Genomic DNA, 15,230 nt, shown 5'->3' with positions numbered 1-15,230 from the left:
AGGTTCCCTCTCATTAGGAGCAAGGACTGAAATTGCCACCATAGACAATAGAAGAAATGTTGTTTTCAATTGTTCGGCAAAAGAGATCTTTTATATTCTAACCACACACCGGCGGCATATTGGTGCAGCGGTAGAGTTGCTGCCTTGCAGCACTTGCAGTGCCAGAGACCCGGTTTCAATCCCAACTACGGGTGTTGTCTGTACAGAGTTTGTACATTCTCCCCATGACCGCGTGGGTTTTCTCCGAGACCGGTTTCCTCCCACAGTCCAAAGACATATAGGTTTGAAGGTTAATTGGCTTGGCATAAGCGTAAATTGTCCTTAGTGTGTGTAGGATAGTGTTAATGTGCGGGGATTGCTGGTCGGTGCGGACTCGGTGGGCCGAAGGCCCTGATTCCGCACTGTATTTCTAAACTAAACTAAAATAAAAAGATGTCAGGCACAGTCTGAAGAAGGGTCTCGAACCAAAACGTCACCCATTACTTCGCTCCAGAGATGCTGCCTGTCCCGCTGAGTTACTCCAGCTTTTTGTGTCTATCTACTGTGTAGACAATACAAGCCCACATCAGGTGTCTTCAGCATTATGGTTTACATTCATAATCCAATCATGATAACTTGTTAGAAATAACATTTTCAAACAGTCCACCAATGCAACAAATTTGTTTAAATCCTTTGTTTAAGAAGGAACAGCAGATGCTGGAAAATCAAAGGTAGACAAAAGTGCTGGAGAAACTCAGTGGGTGCAGCACCATCTATGGAGCGAAGGAAATAGGCAACGTTTCGGACCGAAACATTTCTTCAGACTCCTTGGCTGAAGAAGGGTTTCAGTCTGAAGAAGGGTTTTGGCCCGAAACGTTGCCTATTTCCTTCGCTCCATAGATGCTGCTGCACCCGTTGAGTTTCTCCAGCACTTTTGTCTAATTTGTGTAAATCCTTAGTTTGAGTTTGAGTCAGAAGTTTGTGGATTCAAGAACGACTCCAGCACAACAATCTGGGTTGACACTTCCATCGTTCTTCTGAGAGAGTGCTGCACTATCAGAGGGCCATCTTTCAAATGAGTCGTTAAATAGAGGGCCCAGAAGGGTGGACACAACTGGTGTTATTTTGCAAAAAACAAGAAAGGAAGCTATCGCCAATGTCCTGGACAATGTTTACCCCCCTCATTGTGAGTACAACAGATTATTTCTGCTGAAATAAAGTTCTATCTCTGACTCTTCTTCTCTTTCTTTTAGACCAGGCTCATCCATGAATGATATACCTCCTACATTACAACAGTGAGTTCACTACAAAACTCCTACATTGGATGTAAAATGCTTTGGCCATTCTGAGGTCATGGCACTGATATATTTCATGTTATTACAATGTAAACGGAAGTAATTCAGTTCATGGCGTCTATGTTTGGTCTCAATGGAGCCCCATCAATCCCATTCTCCCGTTTATTCTTGACGTCTTCCCATCAGCTTCAACCTTTGGTCTCCAAATCTTAGGAAGGACATTATTGCCATAGAGGGAGTGCAGAGACGGTTCACCAGACTGATTCCTGGGATGTCAGGACTGTGAAGAAAGACTGGATAGACTTGGTTTATACTCTCTAGAATTTAGGAGATTGAGAGGGGATCGTATAGAAACTCACAAAATTCTTAATGGGTTGGACAGGCTAGATGCAGGAAGATTGTTCCCGATGTTGGGGAAGTCCAGGACAAGGGGTCACAGCTTAAGGATAAGGGGGAAATCCTTTAAAACCGAGATGAGAAAAACTTTTTTTCACACAGAGAGTGGTGAATCTCTGGAACTCTCTGCCACAGAGGGTAGTTGAGGCCAGTTCATTGGCTATATTTAAGAGGGAGTTAGATGTGGCCCTTGTGGCTAAGGGGATCAGAGGGTGTGGAGAGAAGGCAGGTACGGGATACTGAGTTGGATGATCAGCCATGATCATATTGAATGGCAGTGCAGGCTCGAAGGGCCGAATGGCCTACTCCTGCACCTAATTTCTATGTTTCTAACCTGATTCCCTCACCTACCGCCAAGAGCAAGTTATAGCAGCCATTGGGTTAACGATTAACTATTTACAAAGTCACATGGGATTGAGGATTGAAAGTAGTTCATAGCGACTGTGATGCATCTGCTCTACCTGCTGCACGCTGTCACACTGTATTTGCACCACGAGTGGGTATCTTTTTGATAAGAAAAATAATCGGAAGATTTGCATAACAAATTACGGAGATGTTTCGGAACAAAATAAATTTGCAATTTGCTTGCAGTTAATGGATTTTCCAATAGAAATAAACACACCAAAAAAAGGCAGCCAAGGAGAATGGAATAAATTGGGAGCTTGACTTCAGGAAAATTTACAAGCTTAATATTAATACAGCTGTCAAATAAATTCCTGCCTCTACCTTGAATACATAGTCAAGCATTTTAGTGTCTAGCAAAAGTAGCAAGCATTTGGTCTAAAGGAAAACTTAAAACGTCAGATATCATTCTCGCTTTAAGTAGGTATGTTACAAAACCTACCTGAATCGTGGCTGATGCATCTGCCTCTACCCCGTGTGCTGCACGCTGTCACACTGTGTTCAGCCTTTGCACCCGAGTGGTTTCGCTGAAGGTATAAGGTATTATTAGTTTTTTTTGATAAGTAGTTTAAAAAAAACTCCGCAATCAGGGTTTTATAAAGAAGGTATGTTTGGGGCTTGTTATTTAACCCTGTATATAAAGTTTTCTAAATTATTTTGGGAGATCCCGCAGTATTTTTCGGCACTTGACAAAATCCAGCGCAATGTGAATTTGCAGCGCGTTCACAGGAACCCACTTTGCGATTTTGACTTTAATTTACAGCAAAGGATTTTCCAATATGTAAATGAATAAAAATCACCAAAAAATTTGGACACAGCTATTTAAAAAGGATCATTTATTAAGAAATAGATAGATAAATTAGTAATTGAAGTTTGAGCTTGACTTTATATGCTTTAATTTGTCAAGCTTAAATATTTTAATTTGTTACAGCTGTCAAATGATAAATGAAAAATTTCATGCCTCTATTTTTGAAGGTTAATACATCCACGTCACAGATTTTTTTTATGTGTCAATAGGGCAAAAAGTAGTATGAAAAGCATATTTGGTCTGAGAAAGAAAATTAGGTGTCAAAAAACGTCAGCTTTTATAAATTGCGCTTTTTTAAATCTCAAAATTTTGTAATATTGCTACTTTAAGCCAGTTCTAATTTTAAATATTTTGTATGAGCAGAATATTTTAAACATAACAACCAAAGTAAGTTAATTCAATAATATTTATCATAATGAAAAGCCTATTGCAAGCACAGTAACAGTCATTTTATTCTGTCTTCTCTGATATTTTAACCAAAATTATTAAAGACTGCAATTGCAGCAGCTTACTTGAAAGCATCCCTTGAGAAGGTAATGGTGAACTGCTTCCTTGAACTGAAGCAATGCTATTGTCTTTCGAACCCAGATGTTACCATAAGAGATGGTGATCCAATTATCCCGCTTCCCTTTAGTTTAGCTTCATTTAACAGCTCAGTGTATCTCAGTTTCAGCTTCCCCCAAATCCCAATATCATACTGAGTAATCCCATAGGAACTGCATACGCCTTCTTGGGAATTCATATTTGTGAGAAGGTAAGTTAATTTAAACTGAATATTATTGCACATATTTCCTCATCTTAAACAAAATGATGCAAATTGCTGGAGTAACTCAGCAGGTCAGGCAGTATCTCTGGAGGACATGGATAGGTGACGTTTCAGGTCGAGACCCTTCTTCAGATAGGAAGTCTCACAGAACTCAAGTTGGAAAGAGGAGGAGAACGTCTTCAAAGTAGACATACCTTGAGGAAACTTCGCAGTGGAGCAGTCAAAATGTAGAAACAAAGAACCGCAGGTGTGCTGGTTAATATGCAAAAGGACACAACATGCTGGAGTAACTCAGCAGGTCAGGCACCATCTCTGCAGAAGTCTGAAGAAGGGTCTCGACCTGAAATGTCACCTATTCAAGTTCTCCAGAGATGCTGCCTAACTTGCTGAGTTACTCCAGCACTTTGTGTCCTTTTGTGTATCAATCAGCATCTGCAGTTCATTGTTTTTTTCCTCATCTTAACTTGATGTAGTGACAGACACATAGGTGGTGGCCCGTCGATAACAGGTCACCGTAAATTTGCAATGAGGTCAAGTGGTCAAATCTGTCGTGACCCGCTGCCCTTGTCAAACTGTAGATCGATTTGTCTCAGTGGTAACTGATTCCAAGCTAAAATCCATCTTTTTGATGTAAGCTTCCATGAACTACTTTATGAAACTTCGGTGAGTAATAAACTAAAATCCTTCTCTTAAGAATTCACCCTGGTTCAGTAGTATTAAACACCGCATATAACAATGGTTGCACATTGAGTTCTGTCTGCAAAATTTGTTGTGAATTGTAGTAACAAGTTACAATGTAATGCTGTTACTTATCACATATTTACCACTACTGACTGAGAATGAATTTCTGGTTGCTGCAAGTGTTCCCGTAACAACTTATTTCCATTGTAAGCTGTCATGTAGACATTTATAATGGATACCAACTGCAAATCCCTCCGATAGTAATGTTTTCAAAATCCTGGGCCTGCTTCTCCTTCACTGTTCAAAAAGTTATGAATTTGTCACAACAGTTCATAAGTTGTAGGAGCAGAATTAGGCCATTCGGCCCATCAAGTCTACTCTGCCATTCAATCATGGCTGATCTATCTCTCCCTCTCAATCCCATCTCCTGCCTTCTCCGCATAACCCCTGACACGCATATTAATCAAGAAAATATCAATCTCCACCTTAAAAATATCAATTGACGGCCTCCACAGTCTTCTGTGGCAATGAATTCCACAGATAAACCACCCTCTAAACCACTAAAGAAATTCCTCCTCATCTCCTTTCTAATGGTGTGTCCTTTTATTCTGAGGCCATTGGCTCTGGTCCTAGACTCTTCCACTAGTGGAAACATCCTCTCCATATCCACTCTATCCAGGCCTTTCACTATTCGGTAAGTTTCAATGAGGTCCCCCCCCTCGTCCTTCTAAACTAAACAGAGCGGTGACAATATGAATGAGCCCATTCCATCGCTCTGAAAAGCCAATGCATGTTGTCCCACTCCTTCGCTCGGTCCTCTCAGCCGCACAACTTTTCTTCTTAAATCCTGTCCAGTTTCCCATTGAAATCGGATTGAATCAGCTTCCTCTCTGCTTTCAGGCTGTGAATTCTACATTGTCGCTACTCAATAGGTAAAAAGGATTTTCCATACGTCCCAAGATAGACTCAAAATGCTGGAGTAAGTCAGCGGCACAGGCAGCATCTCTTCAGGTCAGAAGAAGGGTTTCGACCCAAAACGTTACATATTCCTTCCCTCCAGAGATGCTGCCTCACAGACGCTGAGTTAGTCCAGCATTTTGTGTTTATCTTTGGTGTAAACCAGCATCTGCAGTTCCTTCCTTCACATTTCCATAGGTCCTCCTTGATTGTGTTGTCAACTTCCGTACATCTGCTTCCTCTCATTCTCAAACATATCAACTAAGGAAGTCTTATTCACTGTCGAAAATTGAGAAATTCCAAAGAATCAGCCCGCTTTACTTTCCAAACTTTATTCTACTGCAACAAACCTGTTTCATGTAATTCAAGTCATTTCTAGATAGGACAATATATTAAAATAAAGCTCAGTGGATGACACACAAATGGAGGCCAATTCAACCCTGGCGTGACTGTCACCCTTTAACCTTCTTTCAAACAATGGCATATTTTCTCTCAGTTCCATCCACCCCCTTCCCCCAAACCCCAAGTTACACTGAGTAACTCTCCCACTCACAAACAATTATACAGTATGTACTTGTTTCAAGTAGCACAGATCTGCTGCCTCACAGCTCCAGGTTTGGGGGGATATGGGCCAAACACAGGCCTGTGGGACTAGTGTAGATGGTGCATGTTGGTCGGCATGGGCAAGTTGTGCTGAAGGGCCTGTTTCTATGCTCTATGACTCTATGTGTGAGAAAGAACTGCAGATGCTGGATAAAATCGAAGGTAGACTCAAAATTCTGGAGTAACTCAGTGGGTGTGGCAGCATCTATGGGGAGAAGGAATGGGTGACGTTTCGGGTGAATAAGGATCTTGACCCGATACTTCACCCATTCCTTTCCATAGATGCTGCCTTGCCCGCTGAGTTACTCCAGCATTTTGTGTCTACCTTCTATAACTGCTGAACGGCAAAAGAGTTTTGTGAAGAAAGCTGCTCAAGTTAACTCTAGTCTGAGGTTCATGGTATCTAATTTGCAGAAATACTGAACAGGGTCGAACAGCATCTATGGAGTGAGAAACGGACAAGGAATTTTAATTTTGTTTCTTTATCTACAAATATTAGGCATTTTCAGCATTTTTGCTTTTTATTTACTATTTTCCAGTATCTGCGCTTTTTTGAATTACAATAATTAATTTATTTATTGTGTACATCAGTAAATCAAACACAGAAAAAGATTGTTCAGTATAGTGAAAAATTGAAATATATTACTTTGGCTCAAGAAAGAGTTACTTTAAGCAAAGAAGCAAACTAAACTGTCATGACTCCCACTCCATGCTAAATCATCAGGTGTTTAATTATTTTATCTTCTCACATTCAAATCAGCGAATAGAGCTGGAATAATGTCAATAGCTATAAATGAAATGCAGCTTATTTTCTCCAGCTCCCCGCTGCCAGAAGACACATCTAATTAAACAATATTGCTTCGCTGCTAAGTATGCTAGCTAATTCAGTCAAAGTGTTTTACTGGTCCAATATTTATTCAGTGTGCTTCATAGACCTTTGTGGTCCTAACCTCAACTGTTAAGGATATAAGTTGGTCTGTCTCTTCTATAGGTCTAGAGTCAGCATTACATAGATAATTAAAGGTCTTGGTTCTTGGTTTCTTGGTCCTCCAAAATATTCCAAACGGAATTTAAACTGGAGTCCCACAGCTGCTGAGGCTACGTTGAATAATCTTAGACCTTTATCCTCGTCCTGATCTAAGTCCTGGTGCATCCACTCCGGCAGTGCAGAGCATCTGGCCATTTTCTTCACCAGCAACGGTGGGGAGAGAGGGACCTGGCATGTTTCCTGTTCCAGCTGCAACAGGTAACGTGCAGAAGTGGGCGACATTATGGTTGTAGTGAGTGGATGGGATGCACGCAGAAGCTTCCACGTGGCGCATCGCGGGCAATGCTGATGACAGAAACTGTACCACAGTGACTGACTGAAGTAGCCAATTCTGCAAACACCGATCATCAACCGTCACTCACTGATATAGAAGGTGGCCGGACACGAGGAAGAAGAAGTGAGTGGATAAGGTAACACAGTGGGTTCGTTCGTAGACTGACGGCCAGAGATTTGGGCCATTGATCATAAGGAATAGGAGTAGAATTAAGCCACTCGGCCCATCAAGTGTACTCCGCTATTCAATCATGGCTGATCTACCTCTCCTTCCTATCCCATTCGCCTGCCTTCTCCCCATAATCTCTGACACCCAAAATTAATCAAGGATCTATCTATCTCTGCCTTAAAAATATCCACTGATGGCCTCCACAGCCTTCGGTGGCAAAGTATTCCACAGATTCACCACCCTCTGACTAAATACATTTCTCCTCATCTCCTTCTAAAAGAGCGTCCTTTAATTCTGAGACTATGACCGCTTGTCCTAGACTCTCCCACTAGTGGAAACATCCTCTCCACATCCATGCTATCCAAGCCTTTCACTAATCTGTATGTTTCAATGAGGTCCCCCCTCATTCATCTAAACTCCAGCGAGTACAGGCTCACTGCTGACATTGATCGAGAAACCAAAACTCAAATCCCAGGATGGCATCGAGAGAATTTAAATTAAATAAGCTTTAAGAATAATATGCTCATTGGGAAGCATGAAAGTGTTGGAATTGTTGTAGAAATCCACTTGCTTTACTCAGGAAAGTAAATCCTCCAAAATTTACCTGGCCTGGCCTAGAGTTTGTGACTCCATACCCAACCAATATGGTTGCCTCTGACTAAACAAGGCCAATTCATAATGGACAACTATAGCATTGCCAGAAACATCCACACCCGGAGACCGAATATGTAGTCAAATACTTTTAAGAGAACTCTTAGCTTCTTGAGTGAAGCTGGTTGCCTAAATATCAATATAATCAATTCAATGATAAACACATGCACAGGACCTAGGAATATATATAAGGAATTGCAGGTGCTGGTTTACAAAAAAAAAAAAAAAAAAAAGACACAAAGTGCTGGAGTAACTCAACGGGTCAGGCAGCACTACTGGAGAGCATGGATCAGTGACATTTCAGGTTAGGATCCTTCTTCAGGCTGTTTGAGGAGGGGGGAAAGCTGCAGAGAGGAGAGGCGGGACAAAGCCTGGCAGATAATAGGTTGATACAGGTGAGGGGGTATTTGATAGTCAGATGGTGGACAAAGGCTAGAAATTACAACACAGAAGGAATGAGACAAAAGGATTGAAGAGTTGCAAAATGTGAAACTATAGGAAGGAATGTCGGTGGAAGGGGAGGACCTGAGTGAGCCGACCCTGCAAATACATGTGTTAGCAATGCTTACATTTCACAGCCATCGTTTGGGATTAACTGATTTCAACCAGGGTGCAACCTGCTACAAATAGAGTCAGGGAGGTGGCCCAGGGTTGTGATGTTCTCCCTTCATTGATGTTTACTGATATTTCATTCCAGATCGCCAGCATCTTTAGGTCTTTGCTTCCTTCTTGTCCCTTGCCACCATCACATAATTATAGCGGACAGTTTGTAACTCTACACAAGGACAAGAACATAACTAAGCTGGGCTAGAATTTGCTCTGCAATATCCCACATGGGTAATTATGAACTTGGAGATATTCTTAAACTAGTCATGTACTACAAGGAAAACTAAAACATCACATTGAATTGTGGTTTAAAAAGATTGAGACAGCAATGAAAGGTAGGTTACTGTACAAAATTTTATTACAGATAAAAGTCCATAGTTTTCTGTTTAAAATACATATACTATAGGTTTTCATTTAGAAAATCCTAAATATTAATAATGTGAAATTAGCTAAATCAAAGTTTTATTTTTAATTTTGCCTGTATTCAGTAAAATGCTTCTCAAATTCTACCACAGTCTGCGTTTAAAAACTGTGTGTGACTGGACTTCCAATTATAAGGTGTAATTAACAAGTATTTCTATAGGGTGCATTAATTGATCACGTCATCAAGTTTCTCAAATGCCAATTGTCTTTAAAAGTAATTGTGCTTTAAAATATTTGCATAATGTCACTGTTTCAGTACAAGAACATTGCAAGAACACAAAATGGAAAATGTTGAAACTTAGCATGCTGAATACAGAGGGAATAAAAACAACCATGCACGCATTACATCTCCATTCATACTGTAGCTTTCTCTACTAACCGATAATAACATGCACTAACCGTAAAAACATTCTCTGTCCCATGAAGCTGTGACTAATTTTTAATGCAGCCTTGCTTAATCTTCTCTCACCGTAAGGAAAGTTCTAATCCGCAGATAAAATTAATCAGTGGAAAATCTGTAACAGTCTTCCCTTCCCCCAACCCCTCCCCATCCCCCCCCCCCCCCCCCCCACCCTTTTCTCACAAAAGTCGAGGAATTTTAGATAGTACAAATGCATCAAAGTACTTCATGCTATAAATATTTAGACGTGTTACAAATTAGCTGTTCAGCGAGTTCCTGAGCCACTGGAACAGCTCATCTTCTAACTGGTCATGCCATCGAACATTTGAGTCCACTATTTCAATGGCTTGTGTGAAGGAGGCATCTTCCCCCTTTCTGAGGTTCTTTACGAAGCTCTTCAGCTGCAAATTGGGAAGCAAGTTAATTGGAATCGGAAAAACCTTGCCCAGCTTGACACACTACAAACCTGTCCTCTCTATTACAGGCTATACACCCGATATAGTAAAGTATGGGCATTCTGAAGTTTAATTCCATACACATGAGAAGCAAAGTTTGTTGTACAGACATTACAGTACAGAACAAATATTGACTTTCATGTCTTTCAACATATCAGATAAACAAGACCCTGTCAATCTATCTTTCATTTTGTTTTTATCATATGGAGTGAGTTTGCATATCATTCATACATTTGTTCAATATCTATCAATATAGTTTGAACTATACCCAGCTGTAATATGATGCTATATAAAGTATTCAGGTGTGGAATGGGGTGTGTTGAGCACCGGGCAAGTTGGTGGGAGTAACAAACTGATACCCGATGTTTGTGCCAAAAATCTGAATGTAGTGGTAATCTGTGGGCATGTGCTTGTTGGTTATGGACTTAGCCACCTTGATTCAGGTCAGGATGGGACAACCATTCTCCGAGAGGGTGGAATATACTCCAATGATAGAGTACTGTATTTCTTGTAGAACCAAGAGGAGCACAAATATATTTCCCAGGAACAGTTATTTTCTATTGACTGGTGAAAGGAGAGTGGTTAAAAAGGTGTTGGAAGGAACTGCAGATGCTGGTTTAAACCAAAGATAGACTGGCAGTCCGCCTGAGATGGTACAGTTCACTTAGTGAACTCCATCTGTTTCATGTTGGAACAAGCTTGCAGAGACAGATTTTGTTTTATATTTTTAACCAGTGTCTTGGCAAAGTGGAAAAATTGAAATCAGTTTGCACAGGAACGTAAAATTGAAGAAAAAAAGAGGCAATTCAACAGAAAAAAAATCAATTGTAATAAGAAACCATTGGGTCTTAGATAGGCAGTGAATGGAGGGATAGGGATCATGTCCAGGCATATAAGATTAGTTTAACTTGGTATCATGATTGGCACAGACATTGTGGACCGAATGGCCTGTTCCTGAGCTGTAATGTTCTAGAAGATACAAAAAACTGGAATAACTCAGTAGTAGGTGATGTTCGGGTCGAGACCCTTCTTCGGACTGAGAGTAAGGCGAAAGGGAAACAAAAGATATAGATGGTGATGTAGAGGAATATTCAAAGATATTCAAAAAAAAAGTAACAATGATTAAGGAAACGGGTCATTGTTAAGTGTTTGCTGGGTGAAAACGAGTACATATAATGAGACTCAAGAAGGCGACATCTTGGGTGGGGGAGAGATGGGGAGAGATGGGGAGAGAGGGAATGCAGAGGATACTTGAAGTTAGAGAAATCAATATTTATTAAACAGGTCACCACCTGACACCTGACCATCATCCCGACGAGAGGGCTGTACATCGGGCTGTCCGTAGCAGCGACTACAGAGGGTTCATGGCCCCGACCACGGGTGAACAAGGAGGAGGCCTTACTGAACTTTGTGCCTTCCACCACAGTGAAGAATGCTGTGGTGGATGTTTGTGTTAAATTTTATTGTGTATTGTGTGTTCTTTTTTAATTGCACCGCTGCTGGCAAATTCATTTCACTGCACCTTCGGGTGTATATGACAAATAAAATTGACTTTGAAATTTTACAAGCTATAAGTGGGTTTATTGGTGACTTCCTGCTTTTGATAGTAGAAATGGATGCAGTCAAACCCCCGAATACCGAGGCATTGGGGTGAACGTACTCCAGGAGGAACCATGGCAATGACCTGGTAGTGGAGGGAAGATAGTGGAGTGTCTGAGCAACAGGTTAATGGAAATGGGCAGAAGCGAATAGGGAAGGTGCTTCCCTTGCTCAACTAAGGATCCCCCAGTGAGTGCTTTACTTTATTAAAAAATTCTAATATTGCTATAGTGGACCAAAAAACATTCTTCCATCTATATCATACCCCAATTCCAGCTCCCATTACTACTCCACTTCCCTTGCTTGAGATTTACCTTCAGACCATTCCCAAAGACACCAGCATCTTGATCTCTCACTGAGTTACATCAATATTTATTTTCATAATGTAAAGAATGATATACATTATTTAAATGGGCCAAAATGAATTTGAACCTCACATTATTCGTTCAGAGATATCTCCTCCAGAATTTTTTGTTGCATTAGTTACCCTAAGATGCTCAGCATGCACTTAATTTATTATCAATAATAGCGGGGGGGAATGAACTGATATGACTTAACCTGGTAAAAATGTAATAAACAATGTGCCTGGAGATTAATTCTAAGATGGTAGAACTCGATGTGCTACATAATGGTGCTACAATTGTATGCTGCTTCCAGCCAAGTTGAAGGAGCAGAGTTTGATCTTGTGTACAAAATAATGAGAAGAATAGATCGGGCAGTTGCACAGAACCCCTGGCCCAGAATAGGGGAATCGAGAACCAGAGGACATCGAATAAGTGAACGGGAAAGGATTTAATAGGAATCTTAGCTGCTGGAGGAGGTGGTTGAGGTACTATTGCAACATTTAAGAAACATTTAAACGGGTACATGGATATGACTGGTTTGGAAGGATATGGGTCAACGCAGGCAGGTGAGACGTGTAAATGGGATATGTTGGTACGTGTAGGCAAATTGGGCCAAATGGCCTGTTTACACACTGTATGACTGACTATGAGTAGATCATACAGCTGCAATTATGTGGCACTGTTTGCATTCTCCGCTGGGAATCAGGTTTTCTCACTAGTATCAGCTTAACGCATATATAAAAGGGAAATCATAATGTGCGCTTAAAACATTTACCTCATTAAATTCAACTTCTGTACTCAGAAACTCTGTCACACCTTTGATGAGCCTGGTGATAATAAACAAAGCTTCTCCAAACCTGTGAAAATTATAAAATGTAACGCATAACATATTTTGTGTCTAATCCATGCATTTTAATGTGGACCACATTTTAAAAATAAAATAATGTTATTTTATACTAATGAATGATTCCATTGAATAGTTCAAAATTGTTTACCTTGAATTAAATGTGGCCCATTTTTCCTGGAAAAATTTCCAGGCCAAATCTCGACCATTTGGATACTTAGCCACGTGAATTATAACATCTATGGCATTCTGATCAGGTACCAATTGGGAACTTAGTGATAAGTTAAGAAGCCTTCAAGATAAAAAAATATATATATATATTAGTCCATTAAATAATATAATTTGCAAACTAAATAAAAGGCTTTACACTGATGCACTTTAATAGCTAATTAACCTGCTCAACAAAAGGGGGTTTTTGCTGCACGCCAGGGACTCCAGTAGGATCTTCCTCTCCAGAACAACAGTTGAGGATTGGTATTTGCTCCATATGAATTCCCACACATTGTCATCCATGAGTGAAATCCCAGCGCAGTAAACAATGTCTCTAACATTTGGTGGTATTCTGAAACATATCAATGTACAGTGTTAATATGCAATGCATCACATCCAAAGTGTTCCTGGCATTAAGATCTAGTCCATTAATAGTCCAAGCCTGATTTTAGAACTGGGTTAAAAACTGCGGTCGGTAATCCCTTTTATCTGTGAATATAATTTGGTCAGTGCTTGATAGAGATAGCATTATGCACAGGCAGAGTGTAAGTAGCTGTGTAACTCTTCTGTCAATTACATTATTGACCATACTGCCATAAGTGACTGAGATTAACTTGATCAATATAATTTGTTCGCAATTATCCTCCACTCAATGTACTTTTTTGTTGAGTTCCCTGCTTTTATTGGGATAAAATGCTGTCACTTTTTAATAAATTCTATTTACCGAGTAGCCTGATTTTGCTGTTATTGATGATTTGCTAAGTGCAGATAGATATATTCCCTACTTTGCCCCCAACTCTTGGTATTGCCATTTAATTTTCAAAGATTTTGAGATGAGGATGATTGATGAGGTAGGCCAGTGGATGTTGTATGCATGGACTTTCAACAAGGTCTCTCATGGTAGACTGATCCAGAAGGTCAAATCACATGGGATGCATGGTGAATTGGTAAATTGGATACAAATTGCTTAGCTCTAGAAGCTAGAGTATAAAGGTAGAGCGTGTGTTATGCTGACTAGAAGTGTCTGACCAGCTGTGCTGCATAGGGCCCTGAAACCTATGTTGCTTGTGATATATATGAATATTTTGAATGAAAATGTAGGTGGGTAGCTAAGCGAGTTTTGTAGATGGCACAAAGATTAACGAAGCAATGAGTATTCAGGAAAATTGTCAAATAATATAGCTATATAGATCACATGGAAATACGGGTGGAGAAATGACAGGTGTAGTTTAGTCAAAGTGTTGCGCTTTGGCAGGTCAAAGAGGAACAATTACAGTCAATGACATTGACACACATAAGAATCTTGGAGTGTAAGTCAATAGCTCACTGAAAGTGACAGCACAAGTAGATAGGGTGATAAAGAAGGCATATGGCACATTTGTCTTCATCACTGGGCTTTAAGTATAAGAGACAGGAAGTCATGTTGCATCTTTATAAAACTTTGTTTCGGCTACGTTTGGAGTATTGTGTCCAGTGCTGCTCGCTGCTTTGCAGGAAAGGTGTGAAAGCAGCATAGGCTGCAGAAGGTTGTACAGCAGGATGTTTCCTGGATTAGAGAGTATTAACTATAAGGAAAGGTTGGATACATTTGGCTTGTTTTCTCTGTAGCTTCAGAGGCTTAGGGACAACTGTACAAAAGTATACAAAATTGTGAGAGTTCAAGTGTTCAAGTTCAAGTGATCAAGTGTTCAAGTGAGTTTATTGTCATGTGTCCCTGATAGGACAATGAAATTCTTGCTTGGCATGGATAATGTCAAGACACGAGCCTTATTCGTTGGATGGAAATTTTAAATATTAGAGGGCACAGCTTTAATGTGAGAGTGGGTAAATTTAAAGAATATTTCCAAGGAAGGTTATTTTTTTGCACATAGGTCGCTGCCTAGAATGCACACCGAGGGGAGGTGGTAGAAGTAGATATGATCGCAACATTCGACAGGCGTACAGACAGGTACGAAGAATATGCAGGGAGCTGAGGGGTAAAGATCATGTGCGGGCCGATGGGATTTGTTTGATTTGGAATCATAAGGTCATAAGTTATAGGAGTAGAATTAAGCCATTCGGCCCATCAAGTCTACTCCGCCATTCATTCATGGCTGATCTATCTCTCCCTCCTAACCCCATTCTCCTGCCTTCTCCCCATAACCCTTGACACCCAAACTAATCAAATTGTCGATCAATTTGACAACTGAATTTGACAACAATTTGACAATTTGACAATTCAACAACTCTGCATGATTGTCGACAAAGACATCATGCTTAGAAGGGCCTGACCCTGTGAAGAACTGTTCTATGTTCTCTATTCAATGCAGTACATTAAATGT

General features: G+C 40.3%; 1 protein-coding gene across 1 annotated transcript in view; it reads right to left on the bottom strand.

Moving 5' to 3' along the window:
* Positions 1-9,635: 9,635 nt before the first annotated feature.
* LOC129706438 (thyrotropin-releasing hormone-degrading ectoenzyme-like) overlaps positions 9,636-15,230 on the bottom strand; it is a 100,769-nt gene continuing 95,174 nt past the window's right edge. The window contains exons 16-19 of the mRNA XM_055650744.1: positions 13,094-13,261; positions 12,851-12,991; positions 12,631-12,712; positions 9,636-9,858 (exon numbers count right to left, since the gene is read on the bottom strand). Of these exons, the coding sequence (XP_055506719.1) occupies positions 9,715-9,858; positions 12,631-12,712; positions 12,851-12,991; positions 13,094-13,261 (535 nt within the window). The 3' untranslated portion in view covers positions 9,636-9,714. The remainder of the gene's footprint in view (positions 9,859-12,630; positions 12,713-12,850; positions 12,992-13,093; positions 13,262-15,230) is intronic.

The sequence above is a fragment of the Leucoraja erinacea genome, chromosome 19 (genome assembly GCF_028641065.1).
Source record: "Leucoraja erinacea ecotype New England chromosome 19, Leri_hhj_1, whole genome shotgun sequence".
In the NCBI taxonomy this organism is placed as follows: Eukaryota; Metazoa; Chordata; class Chondrichthyes; order Rajiformes; family Rajidae; genus Leucoraja; species Leucoraja erinaceus.
Note: the sequence above shows the minus strand (reverse complement) of the source record. Positions and strands in the feature narration are given on the sequence as shown.